Source organism: Papaver somniferum, chromosome 1, assembly GCF_003573695.1.
Source record: "Papaver somniferum cultivar HN1 chromosome 1, ASM357369v1, whole genome shotgun sequence".
Classification (NCBI taxonomy): Eukaryota; Viridiplantae; Streptophyta; class Magnoliopsida; order Ranunculales; family Papaveraceae; genus Papaver; species Papaver somniferum.
Window position 1 is genome coordinate 4,886,363 of NC_039358.1, and position 20,869 is coordinate 4,907,231.

At 35.7% G+C, this 20,869-nt stretch overlaps 1 protein-coding gene across 1 annotated transcript; it reads right to left on the bottom strand.

The window, feature by feature from the left end:
* Window positions 1-14,434: 14,434 nt before the first annotated feature.
* Window positions 14,435-15,226, bottom strand: LOC113279503. Its single transcript, XM_026528408.1, has one exon. It carries the CDS (start codon window positions 15,224-15,226, stop codon window positions 14,435-14,437), a length of 792 nt encoding a protein of 263 aa, XP_026384193.1.
* Window positions 15,227-20,869: the final 5,643 nt, after the last annotated feature.

Genomic DNA, 20,869 nt, shown 5'->3' on the forward strand with positions numbered 1-20,869 from the left:
TCCATTCAGGAAAAAGAAAAGAAAAAAACAGAAACAGTGCGCGACCTTTGATCGTACATTTATTTATTGCACCTAACCTGGAGGAGGGTATTTCTTACGTTGTTTTTTTTTTCTTTTTTGAAGAGAAAAAGGGCCAGTTGCCCAGATATCCACAAATTATGGTTTTAATGGACATAAAATTTCCGTACGGTGAAATGGACATCAATTTAAAAACAAATCACAAACAAAATCATAACTTTTAAAATATGTATCCAATTTTAATAAATTTTATATTTTTTGAAACGGGTTTAGATGATCCACAAAACAAGATCTGTCATTGATAGTAAATTTGAAAGTTTATTTTTTTGTCCAAAAAAATAGTTAGGATGAAACTGGTTGCATCCTGACTTAAACTAAAAGAGAAAAAATTATTCTCAAAATGGCTAGGATGAAACTGCTTGCATCTTGACTTGAACAGAAATATATATATATTCAAAATAAGTGTGATGAAACTGGTTGCATCATGTGTCATTCCTGGATGAATATGCGAATGCATATTGGTAAACCAGTGTATTAAAAAAAATCTAGGACAACTAACATTTTCAACGGCAACAAAAATCACATTACTTACAAGTTCCACCACCACTTTTAATAGTAAAAAGGTACAACAAACACCTTCAACATAAACATACACGAATATGCAGAATGAAACCAGATACATCCCGATATAAATATGTTTTTTTTTCTCAGAATACGTGGTATGAAACTAGATACATCTTGAAAATTTTTTTTTTATAAGACTATGCAGGATGAAACTGGTAGAATCTTAGCCAACACTTGTTTCATCCTAGATGAATCTAGATAATTCTAACTTAAAAAAAGTTTATTAAGTATACTATCTTTTCTTCTTCTTCTTCTTCCTCTCTCATTCTCTCTCCTTAAAGGGAAAAAAGAAAAGCTTTAAAACTTCCTTCTTCTTCTCGCTCAGATTTAGTCTTTTTGGGCTAGATCTAAGCAAGGATTATTAGTTTTTATGAATAAAAGTAGTTTACTTTTTTTTTAGGTTTTTTTTTGTTGTTTTGCGTGTCTATAGACACATTTCTTCGCTATTTGGGTGATCTTTTCTTCGTCTTTTGGACGATTTTCTCTTCGCTTTAATAACGATTCTTTCAAAATCTCTATGGTGTTCCTTGGATTGTTATTCTCGAACCATCAAGAACATCAACGATTCTATTCGGCGTCGCCTTAGATTCATCTTCAACAAAAGGGATTTGGGGCATCCAGATTCGTTTGGATCTACAAGATTTTGGGAAAAATACTCCATTTTATTTGGAGCATCTCTTATTGAAGAAGATAAACATTTTAAATGGTCGGAGTTGATTCCGGTTCATACCATCTGTTAGAGCACTGCTCGGTCGAACTCGCAAGCGTTGTTATCTCAAGCTTGTGTTGTCAATGTTAGTGATCAAAACTTATAAGTCTTAATTTCTAGTTTACTTATAGTGATGTATCGGACTAGGATAGATTGTGTAGTTGAGCATTAAAATTCAAGGCGTTCATCAATTAAAGACGAAGAACTACTAAGGAGAGCTTGTGGAACTTCATCAACAAAAGGTATGTGGATACTAAAACTCATCTATCAATTGGAAAGTCTATTTCTACTATATCTCCTATATTGAGACATAAGTCGTATTATTATATAGTATTCGATTATGCACATTTGAGGTTTCGAGCTGAGTTTAACTCGCTTACATATTTCTCGAAATAAGTGTTGGTAAGATTTTGCTTCAACCAAGTTCATCTGATATTCTTGACGAGAGTCAAAAGATGATCATGTGAAAATCGCCGAGTAACATCTTACATGGTTTGTGTAATACAATCATTTGGTGTAGACTTGGAATGTTTCGTAATGATTATTTCAATAACTTGAAAATTGCTTTGATGCTAATAGTTCGTGAAAACAGCTATTGTCATCCTCTAAGAAAGTTTCAATGATTGAAATAGAGTTTAGAACACTTAATCATCATCAATGTTTTAAGGAAAGATGGTGTGCATGTATCTAGGTCAAAGATCGGCCAAGATCGTCCGTAATTTCGAACGGTAGAGATTAATGTTTTGGCCCAACCACGGCCATGGCTCTTCCTGACTATCCGTTTCAGCTTATTCTTTTTTCACCCGTGTTTGGTACAAGTACTCTTCTTATTCGCCTAACCATAACCCAGGCTCTACGCCCTCTATGCTTAACTTTGTCCATAACTAACCCTAAGTGTGGCTCTTCCTGGCTAACCCCTCTTTGCGTAAGCTAAGAATAGGGGTGCACATACCCTACCCATACCCGCCAAGCCTATCCTACCCGCCAGTTTTTTAACCGTATCCTACCCCATCCACTATTTGGCAGGTAGGATGGCGGGTAAAGATTTTCTTAACCGCCAGTAAACGGGTAGGGTGGCGGGTAAAGTTCGAAATTATCCTATCCTACCAGCCTACCCGCCTATTTATACTATTGATCTCTGCCGTTGATTTTCGTTTAATCTCTACCGTTGATATTTCTCATTTTGAATTCCGATTTTCCGTTTACAGCCTGTAATTGATGTTTGCTGTACCATTTATGGACTCGCCAACAGTTTTGATTGTTGCGTCACTGAGATGTCCATTTTAGTGAATTATTGTTTGTACATCGCGTCCAAATTAGCGGGAAAATATGCACTTTTCTGTTAGTCAACGTTATTTTCTTTAGCCTTTATCAGATAGCTCCGTCAGTTTCCAATCTTCAAATATCCTGGCCTCATGTAAAAGGAAGGCTTTAATTTTGACACAGAATTATGGTTAAAGTCAACATCATGAATAGAGGATTTTCTTTGGTAGATTTGTAGTACAGATTTCATTGAATTTTTTGCCGTTGAAAAAATTGTTTGTTAGGTGATATTTTTTCATAAATCCGACGTACTGAGTGACATGTCTTTTTTAACAATGAGGATCTCTCTTGATGAATAAAACGGTTATACCCGCCACCCTACCCTACCCGTCAAAGAATGGGTTAGGTAGGATCTTACCCGTTTAATGGCGGGTAGGGTGGCGGGTAAAAATTTTCTTAACTGCCAATAAATGGGTAGGGTGGCGGATATAGGACATATCCTACCCACCCTACCCGTTGTGCAGCCCTAGCTAAGAATATACTGTTGACTTTTTCGATTTGGGATTCCAAACAATTTTCACACAAGGATTGGATGGAAGAAGATTTATGTTTGGTAGTCAGTTGCAGTGGATGTCAATATCAGATTAGGGTTCTCTATCAACAGGTATGTTCAAACCAAGTCATGGCTTATTTTTTTTCGTTAAAATTAGGATGTCCGTAAGCACAAACACTGGGGTTTCATGGTATTAAAAAATATTTAGGGTATCTCTTGGTACGAATACTCTTCTTATTCTTGATAGTAGAAAGTCTATTTCAAAGACAAGCAAACTCAGTTCTTCTCAGGAATTGTGAGGTATGTTCTACATGTAGGGGCCACATGTTACGCAACTTCTTCCTAATGATACATGGCAATGGCGTTATACATCGGTTGAGATCGTCCGGAATTTCGGACAATAAAGATTATACCTTGGTACAACTGACCAACCATTCTATAAGCTAACACTTGGCTCCTCCCGGGATACTCTAACCTTAACCTTAACGTAACCTTAACCTTAACCCAAATATACAACTCTGTAATTTAAACATAGCGATCGCCAATGAAATACCGAGAGGAAAAACTAGAAAAACAGAAGTACAAGATATATTGAAGATGTACCGAGGACGAACAAGTTCAGAAGGAGAAATATGAAGATTTCGAAAAGAATCATTAAACCTAGGTACAAATTCCCGTGATCCTGTCGACTTTCGATAGGGGTACTATCGAAGATACTTTAAAAGACATGGATGCATTACAGAGAACAGGAAAATGGATTGTAGAGAACAGGAAAAAAGAAAAAAAAATAAAGGTGTCCCTGCAGATGCATCATCAGTTGAGGTTTACGATGCATTTGATATGTGAATCTATCAGCATTAATCTGAAAAAACAAAGTCCCGTAGCCAAGATCATTATCGTGGAAAACAAATCCATTATTTTTCGTTTGATTTTCTTCTTCTTGGTGTCTTAGATATATCCTTAGACTTTAGTGAGTTGTTTTGACCATTTGGGCATTGTGATACTGAAGTTATTATGTACTGCTTTTAGGAATAGTGCATGATGCGTTTAAGGGATATACTCCCGAGTTTCTGAATAAATAAAAAAATCTCAAATTGTTATATGTACTATCGCATATATAATACAAAACCACATGAGAAAAATGCTGTGAGCAGAAATGAATTGTCAGGTGTTGGTGCAAAATTAATTACCCCAACATTTTTCGAGATATGTGTATGATGATCAAATCGCCGCCGTTGATTAGATTTTCCAAGAATTGTTGATGGAAAGTGGAGGGATACCTGCAAAGACACTCCGATGCTAAAATCAACAAGAGTTCTATGCAAGTAAGTTGTGGAGAAATGGAATAAAAATTGTGTCCCTTTTGAGTTGGATTTTAGCCTTTATTTATAGGCATAAACCCTAATTTGGTTCCATAATAACCCTAAATTTATAGTTTTACAAATATTTTTACTTATCGTTCAAGATTCTTATCTATCTTGAAGGATCCATATATATCTTGTAAAGATTTGAGTTTATCTTGGAAGATCCTTATTATCTTCACAAAATTAGAGTTTATCTTGGAAGATCCTTATTATCTTCACAAGATTTGTGTATATCCATGATCGTATTTTAGATAGTGATAAATAAGATTGTCATTCACTCAGACTTGATGAGATTGATTTTAGGTTTAATAAATGAAAATAAACAAAAATAAGAAAATATATAGAAAAAATAGTAGTAGGGTGGATAGATACTGGGACTCGGGATTTCACTGTCTTTCATATGCATAGGTTTTAGTAATTAATCCTAGGCAATTATAGCTCCAAACACAAGAAATATTAACTTTATTCTTTGCCAAAATAGATTTCGTAAAACATCAATTGTGAATTATAAGCATAGTGTATCAAAAGCACCTAAGACTAAGCATACACTATCAAACAAGATAACAAATGATTAATAGAAATCATAAATTATTTATAATCGGTGCAAAAAGTAAATAAAGAATTAATTAAATTTACCACATGATGAAATTCATCTTCGTCCGTCGTTCCAGCATAGGGGTCTAGCTCATCATGTTGTAGACACTCTTAAAAGATTATTTTATTGCTCGAAAAGTGTTTACAATGGTGAATATGAAGAAAAATTAAACGCAACTATTTTGCTCTTCCAAAACTCCCTCCTCCCCGGATGCCTGTTTGGTCATATTAGCACCTTATTTATACACAACAGCCCATTACTCAAACATCTTTTCAAAATATTCTTCCATAACTCCACCAGATCTTCTGTTTAATGAAAGATATCCGAGGAATAATTTCTTTCTCCATTTATCACAAATCTTCCTCTATTTGCTAGAATAAAATCCTGGGAATATTATCTTTTTTTATTTATAAATAAAACCACAGATTTTCTTTCTCCTTTTCAATAAAAACAAACTCATCAATATATTATCTCTTTTAACTTCAAGATATGAAAACTTCCTGTATAATAGGCAAGAAGATATATTTTCCTTAAATCTTTGAGATCTCCCATAAATTATGAAAATATGTTTCAAATGAAGAAGAAGAGGGTGCCTCTATCCATTTGTTGGGTGCCCGCATCTGAAATGATGGGTGCCTTTATCAGTTCCTCTTGTTGCCTTAGTACTAACATGGAGATACCAAAGTAGGAGAATACGAGAAGCAGATACATTCAGGCTCTTTCATGAGAGACCAAAACTGGAAATTGAAAGAGATGTAGCTCCAGTTCCTTCGGAAACGATAAGGTGTCAAATTAAATAGCTGAGATGAAAGTGCAGTATTCTCAAGTTTGAGCTTCCAAAAAAGAGAAGATATAATGGCGCAAAAGAACCCATTTGAATGATTCCACGTTAACACTTTTTCAAGCTATTTTCCAAAAGAGCTTATTTCCTTGAAAAGACTTAAAGCAAGATTATTAGTGATTAAATTAGTCATAGCAAATGTAGTTATGGGTGAAAATGTGTCACACTTGCGTGCTCATCAAATTCCCCCACACTTACATTTTGCTAGTCCTCGAGCAAAACAGAAAATTGACCCGCTACACAGCTGGTCATATAATAAGATAGAGAGAAAGAGACCCGCTACACAGCTGGTCATATCAACTTTTTTTTAAACCCGCTAAACATCTGGTCATAACATGCAAGAAAAAAGAAAAAGACCTGCTACACAGCTAGTCATGATTTGCAAGGAATTTCCTGAAAAAATAAAGTAAAAAGTTAACATCTCCCCCATACTTAAACATTACATTGTACTCAATGTAATTGAGTCATCCAACGCAAATATTAAGATGGGAAAGGCAAAAAGTAAAAAAAATAAAAAAAAATACCTACTGGAATGTACAGAAATGGATCCCCAAAAATTAACAGCCTGAAAATTTGGGGATCAACCCAAAATACAGTATTTACAAACGACAGCTTCACAATTAACTTATGAAAATGCGGGGACACTGAAACTGTATGAAATAGAGGATTACCACCAAACCTAATTTTTACTTCACATGGAAGTGAGTATAGCACATAATATGGGGATACTATTGGGACAGGGAAATTGGCAATAGGCTCATGTACGGTATCAGAAATAGGCAATTCTTCTGGGTACTTAGATGCAAAGTAATCCAACAACACTTTAGAAGAACGCAATTTTGACCCTAAATTAGGTAACTTTTGGAAGTCTAGGGGACTAGAAACAACCTCTAAGTCGGGCAAAAGATCTTGCGAGATAGATTCTTCTAATAAATTAGACAAATCATCTACACAATCATTCACATGGTCATCTAAAATTTTTGTCTCGACCAGAGAGTCACTACAAGACTGATCATCATCATCATTAAATAATTTTTTACATTCCAGAATTCTCAATATTAAGTCCAAACTAAGTGGTGTGTGTTTATAATATTTCTCATATATCTCTAGAGAAGATTCTTCACTTACCACATGTGGATCAAAAACTCCATACTGTTGCCTACGCTTATATTCAGCAAGCGTCATCTCAGACGAGGTTTCCTGATAATTTGACTTTCTACGCTTATATTCCGCCAGCGTCATCTTAGGTGACGTCTCCTCAGAATAAGTCATCATCCTCAAAAAGTCCCTGAAAAGAAATACAAAAAGAAACGCATAAAAAGGAAAAAAAAAAATCTAAAAAAAAGAAAATACTGTACATAATAAAAAAATAAACCTAAAAATTAATCTAAAAACAAATCCGCATCGACGGTGCCAAAAATTGATCGTATTTTAGATAGTGATAAATAAGGTTGTCATTTACTCAGACTTGATGAGATTGATTTCAGGTTTAATAAATGAAAATAAATAAAAATAAGAAAATATATAGAAAAAATAGTAGTAGGTTGGATAGATACTGGGACTCGGGATTTCACTGTCTTTCATATACATAGGTTTTAGTAATTAATCCTAGACAATTATAGATCCAGACACAAGAAATATTAACTTTATTCTTTGCCAAAATAGATTTCGTAAACATCAATTATAAATTACAAGCAGTGTATCAAAAGCACCTAAGACTAGCATACACTATCAAACAAGATACAATGATTATAGAAAATAAATCATTTATAATCGGTGCAAAAAGTAAATAAGGAATTAATTAAATTTACCACATGATGATATTCAGCTTCGTCCGTCGTCCCAGCATAGGGGTCTAGCTCATCATGTTGTAGACACTCTTAAAAGATTATTTTATTGCTCTAAAAGTATTTACAATGGTGAAAATGAAGAAAAATTAAACGCAACTATTTTTCTCTTCCAAAACTCCCCCCTCCCCGGATGCCTGTTTGGTCCTATTAGCACCCTATTTATACATAACAACCATTACTCAAACATCTTTTCAAAATATTCTTCCATAACTCCACCAGATCTTCTCTTTAATGAAAGATATCTCAGGAATAATTTCTTTCTCCATTTATCACAAATCTTCCTCTATTTGCTAGAATAAAATCCTGGGAATATTATCTTTTTTCATTTATAAATAAAACCACAGATTTTCTTTCTCCTTTTCAATAAAAACAAACTCATCAATATATTATCTCTTTTAACTTCAAGATATGAAAACTTCCTGTATAATAGGCAAGAAGATATATTTTCCTTAAATCCTTGAGATCTCCCATAAATTATGAAAATATGTTTCAAATGAAGAAGAAGAGGGTGCCTCTATCCATTTGTTGGGTGCCCGCATCTGAAATGATGGGTGCCTTTATCAGTTCCTCTTGTTGCCTTAGTACTAACATGGAGATACCAAAGTAGGAGAATACGAGAAGCAGATACATTCAGGCTCTTTCATGAGAGACCAAAACTGGAAATTGAAAGAGATGTAGCTCCAGTTCCTTCGGAAACGATAAGGTGGCAAATTAAATAGCTGAGATGAAAGTGCAGTATTCTCAAGTTTGAGCTTCCAAAAAAGAAGATATAATGGCGCAAAAGAACCCATTTGAATGATTCCACGTTAACACTTTTTCAAGCTATTTTCCAAAAGAGCTTATTTCCTTGAAAAGACTTAAAGCAAGATTATTAGTGATTAAATTAGTCATAGCAAAGTAGTTATGGGTGAAAATGTGTCACACTTGCGTGCTCATCAAATTCCCCACACTTACATTTTGCTAGTCCTCGAGCAAAACAGAAAATTGACCCGCTACACAGCTGGTCATATAATAAGATAGAGAGAAAGAGACCCGCTACACAGCTGGTCATATCAACTTTTTTTTAAACCCGCTAAACATCTGGTCATAACATGCAAGAAAAAAGAAAAAGACCTGCTACACAGCTAGTCATGATTTGCAAGGAATTTCCTGAAAAAATAAAGTAAAAAGTTAACATCTCCCCCATACTTAAACATTACATTGTACTCAATGTAATTGAGTCATCCAACGCAAATATTAAGATGGGAAAGGCAAAAAGTAAAAAAAATAAAAAAAAATACCTACTGGAATGTACAGAAATGGATCCCCAAAAAACAGCCTGAAAATTTGGGGATCAACCCAAAATACAGTATTTACAAACGACAGCTTCACAATTAACTTATGAAAATGCGGGGACACTGAAACTGTATGAAATAGAGGATTACCACCAAACCTAATTTTTACTTCACATGGAAGTGAGTATAGCACATAATATGGGGATACTATTGGGACAGGGAAATTGGCAATAGGCTCATGTACGGTATCAGAAATAGGCAATTCTTCTGGGTACTTAGATGCAAAGTAATCCAACAACACTTTAGAAGAACGCAATTTTGACCCTAAATTAGGTAACTTTTGGAAGTCTAGGGGACTAGAAACAACCTCTAAGTCGGGCAAAAGATCTTGCGAGATAGATTCTTCTAATAAATTAGACAAATCATCTACACAATCATTCACATGGTCATCTAAAATTTTTGTCTCGACCAGAGAGTCACTACAAGACTGATCATCATCATCATTAAATAATTTTTTACATTCCAGAATTCTCAATATTAAGTCCAAACTAAGTGGTGTGTGTTTATAATATTTCTCATATATCTCTAGAGAAGATTCTTCACTTACCACATGTGGATCAAAAACTCCATACTGTTGCCTACGCTTATATTCAGCAAGCGTCATCTCAGACGAGGTTTCCTGATAATTTGACTTTCTACGCTTATATTCCGCCAGCGTCATCTTAGGTGACGTCTCCTCAGAATAAGTCATCATCCTCAAAAAGTCCCTGAAAAGAAATACAAAAAGAAACGCATAAAAAGGAAAAAAAAAAATCTAAAAAAAAATGAAAATACTGTACATAATAAAAAAAATAAACCTAAAAATTAATCTAAAAACAAATCCGCATCGACGGTGCCAAAAATTGATCGTATTTTAGATAGTGATAAATAAGGTTGTCATTTACTCAGACTTGATGAGATTGATTTCAGGTTTAATAAATGAAAATAAATAAAAATAAGAAAATATATAGAAAAAATAGTAGTAGGTTGGATAGATACTGGGACTCGGGATTTCACTGTCTTTCATATACATAGGTTTTAGTAATTAATCCTAGACAATTATAGATCCAGACACAAGAAATATTAACTTTATTCTTTGCCAAAATAGATTTCGTAAAACATCAATTGTAAATTACAAGCATAGTGTATCAAAAGCACCTAAGACTAAGCATACACTATCAAACAAGATAACAAATGATTAATAGAAATCATAAATCATTTATAATCGGTGCAAAAAGTAAATAAGGAATTAATTAAATTTACCACATGATGATATTCAGCTTCGTCCGTCGTCCCAGCATAGGGGTCTAGCTCATCATGTTGTAGACACTCTTAAAAGATTATTTTATTGCTCTAAAAGTATTTACAATGGTGAAAATGAAGAAAAATTAAACGCAACTATTTTTCTCTTCCAAAACTCCCCCCTCCCCGGATGCCTGTTTGGTCCTATTAGCACCCTATTTATACATAACAACCATTACTCAAACATCTTTTCAAAATATTCTTCCATAACTCCACCAGATCTTCTCTTTAATGAAAGATATCTCAGGAATAATTTCTTTCTCCATTTATCACACATCTTCCTCTATTTGCTAGAATAAAATCCTGGGGATATTATCTTTTTTTATTTATAAATAAAACAACAGATTTTCTTTCTCCTTTTCAATAAAAACAAACTCATCAATATATTATCTCTTTTAACTTCAAGATATGAAAACTTCGTGTATAATAGGCAAGAAGATATCTTTTCTTTAAATCTTTGAGATCTCCCATAAATTATGAAAATATGTTTCAAATGAAGAAGAAGAGGGTGCCTCTATCCATTTGTTGGGTGCCCGCATCTGAAATGATGGGTGCCTTTATCAGTTCCTCTGGTTGCCTTAGTAGTAACATGGAGATACCTAAGTAGGAGAATACGAGAAGCAGATACATTCAGGCTCTTTCATGAGAGACCAAAACTGGAAATTGAAAAGAGATGTAGCTCCAGTTCCTTCGGAAACGATAAGGTGGCAAATTAAATAGCTGAGATGAAAGTGCAATATTCTCAAGTTTGAGCTTCCAAAAAAGAGAAGATATAAGGGCGCAAAAGAACCCATTTGAATGATTTCACGTTAACACTTTTTCAAGTTATTTTTCAAAAGAGCTTATTTCCTTAAAAAGACTTAAAGCAAGTTTATTAGTGATTAAATTAGTCATAAAAAATGTAGTTATGGGTGAAATGCGTCACACTTGCGTGCTCATCAATCCCCACAACATTTGTATTTATCTTGAGAGATCCATTCTATCTCTTCAAGATTTATATCTATCTTGGAAGATCCTTGTCTATCTTCCAAGATTTGTGTCTATCTGAAAATGACTTTTACAATAAATCATTTGGGATTCTATAATAAGCTAGACTGGGCTTCTATAATAAGCCATGTGGGTTTCCTTAATAAACCCACTGGTTTCCATAATAAACCGTATTGGGCTTCCATAATAAGCCATGTGGGTTTCCTCAATAAACCCACCGGTTTCCATAATAAACCGTATTAGGATTCCATAATAAGCCATGTGGGTTTCATTAATAAACCCACCAGTTTCCACAATAAACCGTATTGGGCTTCCATAATAATCCATGTGGGTTTCCTTAATAAACCCACCGGTTTCCACAATAAACCGTATTGGCTTCCATAATAATCCATGTGGATTTCCTCAATAAACCCTCCGGTTTCCACACTAAACCGTATTGGGCTTCCATAATAATCCATGTGGGTTTCATCAATAAACCCACCAATTTCCAAAATAAACCGTATTTTACCAATATCAAATAGCTTATGCGGTACGCAAGTACAATATTATAATAGGGTACAAACATCGCCCCCTCTTAATTATCAACTTGTTGATGGATTAAAAAAATCAAAAGAACTTATCTTTCTCGGCTCGTTCAAATTCTCCCTATGCCGTTTATGGGATAACCTTTCGTGGCCTTGGACATCTTGTTGTGTCGATTTCCCCACGGTCGGCTTAATAATTCAAACCGCCAAAAATGTACTTAACCATCTCAGAAGCCACTGTTCTTCAATCACCAATCACGTTCAAAGTACCAATAATGTACTTAAAAATCCATATGATAATTACCCAAACGCCAAACAGATCGACATGTTATGTCCTCTTGCTCTTCCTTTAGCTAACAAATGACCTATGTGTTGGTGTGACATCGACGATATGCTTCGCACCCTGTCAAATAGTCACCACCGCCATGATCAATAGAAATTTGACTCTCACTCGAATGCAGGCTACTCCCGTATCTTGCTAGGCATATTGATTTCCCATATGCTCCTGTAATCCCCTTGAATTTGCCGACTCAACGCTCTTGTGTCTGCGAATAATGAATGTACGACAATCTCTGGTGTACAGGTTGACTGTCATTAGCTTTTTGTCATACATTTTCTTTCTTGATAAGCAAAACACTTCGTTTTTGTCTTTGTCTCTATTAGAAAAACATTCCAAGTATTTCCTCCATATGTGTTCTTTAATATTTTTCTTCGCTCCATTTTAGCTTCAGCTTAATTATATTGTAACACTTTGTTTTTTCCTTTTATTCTTTATTAGAAAGACATCGCAACAGTTTTCTTAATAACCAAAATACTTCGTCTTTGTCTTTCTCTTTTATAGAAAAACATTGAAAGTATTTCTTTAATAAATACATGCAAGAAGTTTTCTCATATGTGATTATAAATTCGATTTATAATGTAATAAACTAGTGAGGATTTACCTCCCAAGGAGTTCGTTCGTCCAACCCTAGCCACCATCATTACTCGAATTAATACTGAAAAAGATGTCTTCTATTTTTAGACTTCTTTAAACAATTTTCCTTTGATTGCATGCTTGGCGACACTTTAGCCACCCCCATTATTTGTAGAGATATTTAATAGCAAAGACGCCGCTAGATGAAGCAGGAAATAGATCTATTATATCTTCCCTCACTTGCTAGATGGCTCTAGGTTTATAATCAGGTATCTTTTCCGTTTCCATCTCTATTTCTGGGTCATCATGTACCCAAGAAACTTCCCTACCTTTTCCTTACAGTCTGGAGCCATATTTCGCGGCTTTTGCCTTACTGGTTTAAATCCTTCACTGATATTCAACCGATGGCATGCGACATCAGGATCAATACCTGGCATGTCTCTGAGGCTCCAAGCGAAGACATCTTTATTGTTCTTCGATAGGGTAATCAAGCTTTCACTTTCGCCTAATGGTAATTCTATTCCTATAAACGTTGTAGTTTGCTCCTTTTGATCCCCAATTTGCACTTCTACCAACTCCTCAATAGTTGGAGGTCCTTCCTTTCCTCTTCCTTGATAAGAGGTCGGGAAACACTGTGATTTATACAATTTCTTTTCAACTTGGAGTATTTCCGAGCCCTTTAGTTCGGACTTTCTATACTCCCCCATTGCGCTTTCGTGACATTTATGAGATGCCACCTGGTCGCTTCTGACTTTCATCACTCCTGCTGCAGTAATGAATTTCAAACACTGGTGGATAGTGGAAGTTAACGCCCCTATTGAATGAATCCAATCGCGACCTAAGATAGCATTGTAGGGTGCACGACAATCTAACAACGATAAATATTGCATAAATGTCCTTCCTCCCACCATCGTAGGTAGATTGATTCTTCCCATTGTTGTCATTGTTTCACCACTAAATCCTATGATAGGGTTATCATATGCTTCGACTTGGATCTCATTCAAACTCATTGAGGAGTATGCTCCCGAGAATATGACGTTAATTGAACTTCCAGTATCAACTAGAACTCGACGTACCTTGTACATTCCAATGAGAGATAAAATCATGATCGCATTATTATGTGGTTGATATACTCCAGCAAGGTCAACGTTCGAAAAAGATATCTCAGTCTTTCCCTCTTTCAAAGTCTCAGTGCCAATCATATTGGAATAGTCGACCTTGTTCGATATTCGCCAATCATTAATATGACGCAACTTCAATCGTGTAGCATTTTCCTGAGCCTTTCTCAAAGTTGAATTGACTCTTACTGGCTTACTCTGATCTCTCGTAGATCTAGTGTGTTGAGCAGTGTGTTGACCTGTGCTAGATTCTTCTTTACGTATCGCTGTAACTTTCCTTCTTCAATCATCTTTTGGACTTCTGCTGCGAGTGTACGTCAAGTATCCGTATTGTGCCGATGGTTTTGGTGATGAGAAAAATATTTATTCTTATCTCTCGTATCCCTTGTTTCCATCGATAATGGTTTTGGAATGGGTAGCGAGTCTTTGATCTTCTTAAAAAGTTCACCAAGTCCAATATTCAGCTTGGGAAACTTTGTTTTTCTTGAATCTTATGAGAATCTTCTTCGTTTCTCATTTTCCTATTATGACCTTCATGACTCTTGCTTTTGGTACTGCCATCGAATTGCTGCTTCGGTTTTGTGTGTCCCTTAGCTCCGGACCTTTTTGTTGTCCGTGACAAATTTGCTTTCTTTTCCTTCTCATCTTTCGCATACCTATTACCCCTGTCATACAACTCCTTGAGGGTTTCGACTGGTTGAACTGCTAATGAGTTGTAAATTCTAAACTCATCATCATCCATTGCATTTTTATATGCTTCTATTATGAATCCCTCGTCCACCTTTCCAATTTCATTAACTTCCTGACGAAACCTCCTATTAAAATAAAAAAGACTCTCGCCTGGCTCTCGATGTAAGAGGAATAAATGACTGCTTTCTTTTTTTATTCCGAGGTTAATCTTGTACTGCTCGAAAAACGCATCTGATAGCATTCTGAAACTCCTAATTGAATTTGACTCTAATTGTGAGAACCAAGTTAGAGCCTTACCCGTTAAGGTCATTGGAAAGGTTCTGCAGAGTAGCTCGTCGCTGAAGCTCCACAAACTCATTGAGGCTTGAAATTGTTGGATATGCTCCACTGGATTTCCACTGCGTCCTTCAAAAAATTCTTTGAATTGAGGCTGATTGAAGTTCGAAGGTGGGCGGAAGCGCCTTATTTTTTCAACAAATGGGGAGTCCATTGATTTCTTCATCGACAATATTTGTTGCTCTTCATCGTTGGATTTCTTTTGGGCTAACAACTCACCAATCATTTCACTAAGACTTATTTTGCTGAATTCTTCTGATCTCTCCGAGTCTCCTTCAGTTTCTCTGCGAATCCGTTCGTTCCTAACATGATTCGTTCTTCTTCTAGAACGGTCTTTTTCACTCCTAGACCTCTTCGAGTGATCATCATTGATATGATCATCCCTCTGTCTATGTTATCTGTGACTTGGTCTTGTTCGCCTATCATGCTCGACCGTGTAGTAATGATCATCGTCGGGTACATAACTGTCATAATAGCTCATTATGGTGACCACGACTTTGATAATCATTCCTGACATCCATGCTTCTTCTTGCGTCGCTTCGATTGAGCCGACGATCGTCAAGAATTTCGTCCCTTCTGTTTGGGCTGTCTTGATGGGTATGACGATTCGACGTATCACTCCTGGAATGCGGGATAGCTGCTTCTTCAAGCTTCTTTCTTTTCTCCAAAGAGATTTTGAGTCGTTTGTTTTCCCTTTCCAATTCCTGAAAACGTTCTCGTAACGTCAAGTCGATGGGAGTCACTTGCGGATTGTTAACTTGCACAGTTTATGGGTTCTTAACTTGCATATTATGCAGGGTATTCCGCACACATCTATTAGCAGTGTCCTCTTGACGAAGCTCCTGGATGCTTGGGTGTTGACCTTGAATCCCTCGTTGAAGATTGAGGCTTTTGTTGTTGATCCGAGGAGGTAACCTTCGCAATAAGATATTCTTTCCTCCAATACTTGGAGTGGATCTCGCAGAACGACCAGCCGACGTTGTTGATGAAACAGATGTTTCTCTTCCGTCCCTTTCATCTTGGTTAGTTTGGACGACACCGCTCCTTAGAGTTCGATTGTTGGCATGTTGATCTGAAGGATTTCCGGTAGATGCATCAACGTCCAACTCAAGTCGATTTTCTCCTGAAGAATTCATATGTTACTCTTTGTTAACTTTGCTTTTAACAACTTTTTCAGAACTTTCAGCAACTTTTCCGGATCTTCTGCATCTCTGAAAACGTTCAAAAACTTTCTGGATCTTCCGCAACTTCCTGAAAACTTTCAGAAACTTTCTACAACTTTCCGGATCTTCCGCAACTTTCTGAATACGTTAAGAAACTTTCTGCAACTTTCTGAAAATGTTCAGAAACTTTCTGCAACTTTCTGGATCTTCCGCAACTTTCTGGAAACGTTTAGAAACTTTTTGTAACTTTCTGTTCACAATGATTTTGAAACCCTAGTTTCCAAAATCGTTTGGGAACAACTGCTTTCACATTGATAACACGATCTTTACTCGTAGTCCCCTTAGTCAGCGCCAAAAGATGTTGGTGCAAAATTAATTACCCCAACACTCTTCGAGATATGTGTATGATGATCGAATCGCCGCCGTTGATTATATTCTCCAAGAATTGTTGATGGAAAGTGGACGGGGGTACCTGCAAAGACACTCCGATGCTAAAATCAACACGAGTTCTATGCAAGTAAGTTGTGTAGAAATAGAATAAAATTGTGTCCCTTTTGAGTTGGATTTTAGCCTCTATTTATAGGCATAAAACCCTAATTTGGTTCCATAATAACCCTAGATTTGTAGTTATCCAAAATAACTACAAATATTTGTACTTATCCTTCAAGATTCTTACCTATCTTGAAGGATCCATATATATCTTGTAAAGATTTGAGTTTATCTTGGAAGATCATTATTATCTTCACAAGATTTGTTTATATCCCCACAACATTTGTAGTTATCTTGAGAGATCCATTCTATCTCTTCAAGATTTGTATCTATCTTGGAAGATCCTTGTCTATCTTCCAAGATTTGTGTCTATCTAAAAATGACTTCTACAATAATTCATTTGGGCTTCTATAATAAGCTAGACTGGGATCTATAATAAGCCATGTGGGTTTCCTTAATAAACCCACCGATTTCCACAATAAACCGTATTGGGCTTCCATAATAATCCATGTGGGTTTCCTCAATAAACCCCCCGGTTTCCACAATACACCGTATTGGGCTTCCATAATAATCCATGTGGGTTTCCTCAATAAACCGACCGGTTTCCACAATAAACCGTATTGGGCTTCCATAATAATCCATGTGGGTTTCATCAATAAACCCAATCTAATCGATTTAAACACCCATATCAGATTCCTAGACCCATAAGGAGTCTATACTATGAAAATGAGAGGTTTAATCGACCTCAAACTCCTTCAAATCACGATTGCCAAAACTGCTCTTTAACTACACTTTTTTCCCGCCAAAACCTGATTTTTGAATGTTGAAGATGGTTGCCCCTTATCCAGAGTAGCGGTGCGATTAGCAGATGCCTGGAAATGGGATGCCCCTTAGTAATTAGGTTACCCCTTATCCAAAGTGAGGGTCCAGATATAAAATGTCCTCCCATGAACGCAAAAAACACTTTTCGAGCCAATTTCGGCGCAAAATCTTATTTTTCCAAAAACACCTACAAAGACATAAAAAGCGAAAATAAATACAAAATCGAGCACTAACAATATATACAATTGAGATTATATCAGGCACAAAAATGTGTCTATCAAATGATGTGTTTTCAAAGTTGTTGTAGTAGTATGATTCGTTCAAGACTCGTGAAAGCAGATTTTTAGACTTAATTTTTATAAATAAAAATAGCAAACTAAATTAAAAAGATGTTTTGAAAATTATGGAGAGAATATGGCTAGGATTCCACCATTGGTCGATATTAGTGATTTAATAAAACAATAATTATGCAACTCAACATTTAAATTGATTCTAATAGTATTGCCTAGACATGTAGATTTCCAAAAGAATAAATGTTAATCCAAGCATAGAATATCAAAACCCTAAAGCAAGCATATTCTATCAAGAGAAAATACACCTAACTAATCAAAATCATATAAACAATTTTTAGTTCAATGCAAAAATCATAATAGAGTTGTTGTAATTAATTAATGAAAATATATCAGTTTTACCGAAACAACGGCTTCCTCCATAGCCCCAAGGATTGGGTTTAAATCCTCATTATTACAAAGAAAACTAAATAGAAGAAATAAAAGAAAATTGTGAAACTGGCTACCGACTCACCGGCTCTCCCTTGATTGTGCTCTCTTGCTCTCTATTTATACACACAAACCCATTAATCAAATATATTCTTCCATAACTCCAAAATCTTCTTCTTTTTAATTAAAAATATCTTCAAGAATTTTTCTTCTTCTTTATATTCTCTAAATTTCTTTATTATACCCAAATCTTCTTTAATTCGCAGAATCAAATCCAAGAGAAAATCCTCTAAGATATCTTTCATGTTTAATAGAAGATAGCTTCTTTTTTTTTCAAAACTCCGGTAATTAATACTCATAGATTTCCTGTTTATAAGGAAGAAGATATTCTTGTCTTAAAAATTGTAAATCCTTTACTGTTGAAACCCAAATTTCTCGCCAATATTCTGTTTGAAAATGAAGAAGAAGGTGGTGCCCCTATCCAAAGTGCAGGTTCCTTTATTAATTTTCTCAGAGAGGTGCAAGCATCACTATTCGAGTAACTTTTTCCACACAAGTGTATTTCTCCAAAAACACCTACACAAACATAAAAACACCATAATAAGTACAAAATCAAGCACTAACAATAGAGACACTGAGGACAATTCAGACACAAAAATGTGTCTATCAAATACCCCCAAACTTATTATTTTCTAGTCCTCGAGCAAATCTAATATAGAAAATAAAAATGACTACACTTAGCACGTGCAGCAAGCCGTTAAACCGCTAGGTGGCCCTAGCGGCGGAGTGTTGTCTCCGGAGGGTTTACCAGAGGTGTACCCACAAAACTATTACTCCAGACCCTAGCTATCTATGCAGAACCTTGGAAGGCACTAAAGAATCTCCTTGGTTGTAATACAATCATTGACTATAGGAGGAAGTACCCTGATGCGAAATTCCAATTGTTGCACACGAGTTTGCACTCAGCATACTAAAATTCATATATAAGTGACAGAGCTCTACTCAGATAGTTTCTGTACATCATAACCGGAGTCAACCAATCACATGGAAAGATTAAGAAGATGGATAAAGAGATGGTTAAAAGTGAACGGTGTTTCCCATATTTGTCTGAAGGCCTCTGCCAAAGTGAACCTATCCTAATGGACTGAGATACCGGTCTGACTAATATCAACACATCTGGCATATACAAGGGGACCAGTGGTCGATAAACCTAACTCTAGGTCAACACAACTGGCATATACAAGGGCACCAGTGGTCGACTTTTTTGAATTTATTCCGGTTGGTCTAATGGTCTAGTCTCTTTTTTTTTCTTTTTTTTTTCATTTTTTTTTTTAGTATATCAATCACTCTATTCCACCCTAGCAAAGGTAACAACTTGAATCGTGTGCCCCACCAAAATCACTTAAAAAATAAAAACAGAAGGATAAGGATTCAACGAGATATGGCGAAACTACCATGTTTTTTTTTAATTCTAACACCTGAGCTCTGTGCTTTTATGAATAGACTCTTTAGATGTTTCCATCTAATCAGATTGGTTCCTCAACTCCTACAACCAAGATGTTCCCATCCACTTAGATTGGTTAGTGCCAACCTTAATAAGCATAAATTTCTAGGCTCTGGAGTTTATTTGTTGCAGCTAAGAGCTAACAAAAAGTTTCTTCCCCACCCCCAAACTTAAATCTAACATTGTCCTCAATGTTCTAAAGATGAAATTAAAAGCATGAACAATAAGAAACTGTTACCACTTGATGGATGGAAAAAAATAAGGAAGGATATTACCGTAAGCATGAGTACCTCCCAGGAAATGCTAAATTTAAAGTCTTTAGCTAGACATCAAATACCTCAAAAAGGATTGTCACCTTCCAAAGTCATATATCAATAGTCGAAACAATTGTGGGTCCATAAGACCAAATAGAGCTGACACCAGTATGAGACACTGCACTGATTCAGAAAAATGAAAAGAAGGAGCGTCCTCATCTAAGGTTTCTGTCAAGACAACTGGGTTTATCTGCGGCGCGTAATTGAACTTCATATGTGTGTCTCGATAAATAGATTCATCCGAAAAAGGGTCTCTAATACCTGGGTTACCTCCTGGACAGTATCAGGAGGATCGGGTTGCGGAGTCTGAAAAGACTCAAGTAATATCTCAGATGTACAAGGCTCGAGTCCCAAGTTAGGGACTCTAATTAGGGATACGATACAATCACAAGAACCATCACTACCCCCGAACTTAGGGTTCACAGACAAACCTCTAACTATTTCTTGAATTTCCGGATCTTCAGAGTCCTTAAAATACTCAAGAGATTCTTCTAGTTCTCTACCCCCAAACTTAGGGTCATCATTATTCTCAGAAAAACCTAAAACTATTGCCTGAATTTCTGGGTCCATAGAATCTTTAAAATACTCAAGAGCTTCTTCTAAAGATTGATCACATATCTGATCTAAGAGAATGGTTTCCTCAAAATCATCTAAAGAATCTACCAGTAAAGTGTCAAGCCAATTATCCTGAACCAAATCCTGAACTAAAGTGCTAATCATATTCACTTCTTCTAAATCATCATTCTCAGAAGGTTGTCTAGTAACATTAAAGACATTTAGTTCAGTGGTCATATTACCAAAGGATATGTTCATAAGCCCAGTCCTACAGTTGATGACAGCGTTAGCTGTGGCTAAAAA

Excerpts from the sequence above, each read along its gene's own strand:
- LOC113279503 (XM_026528408.1), bottom strand. The coding sequence starts at position 15,226 with ATGATTGGTGAGTTGTTAGCCCAAAAGAAATCCAACGATGAAGAGCAA.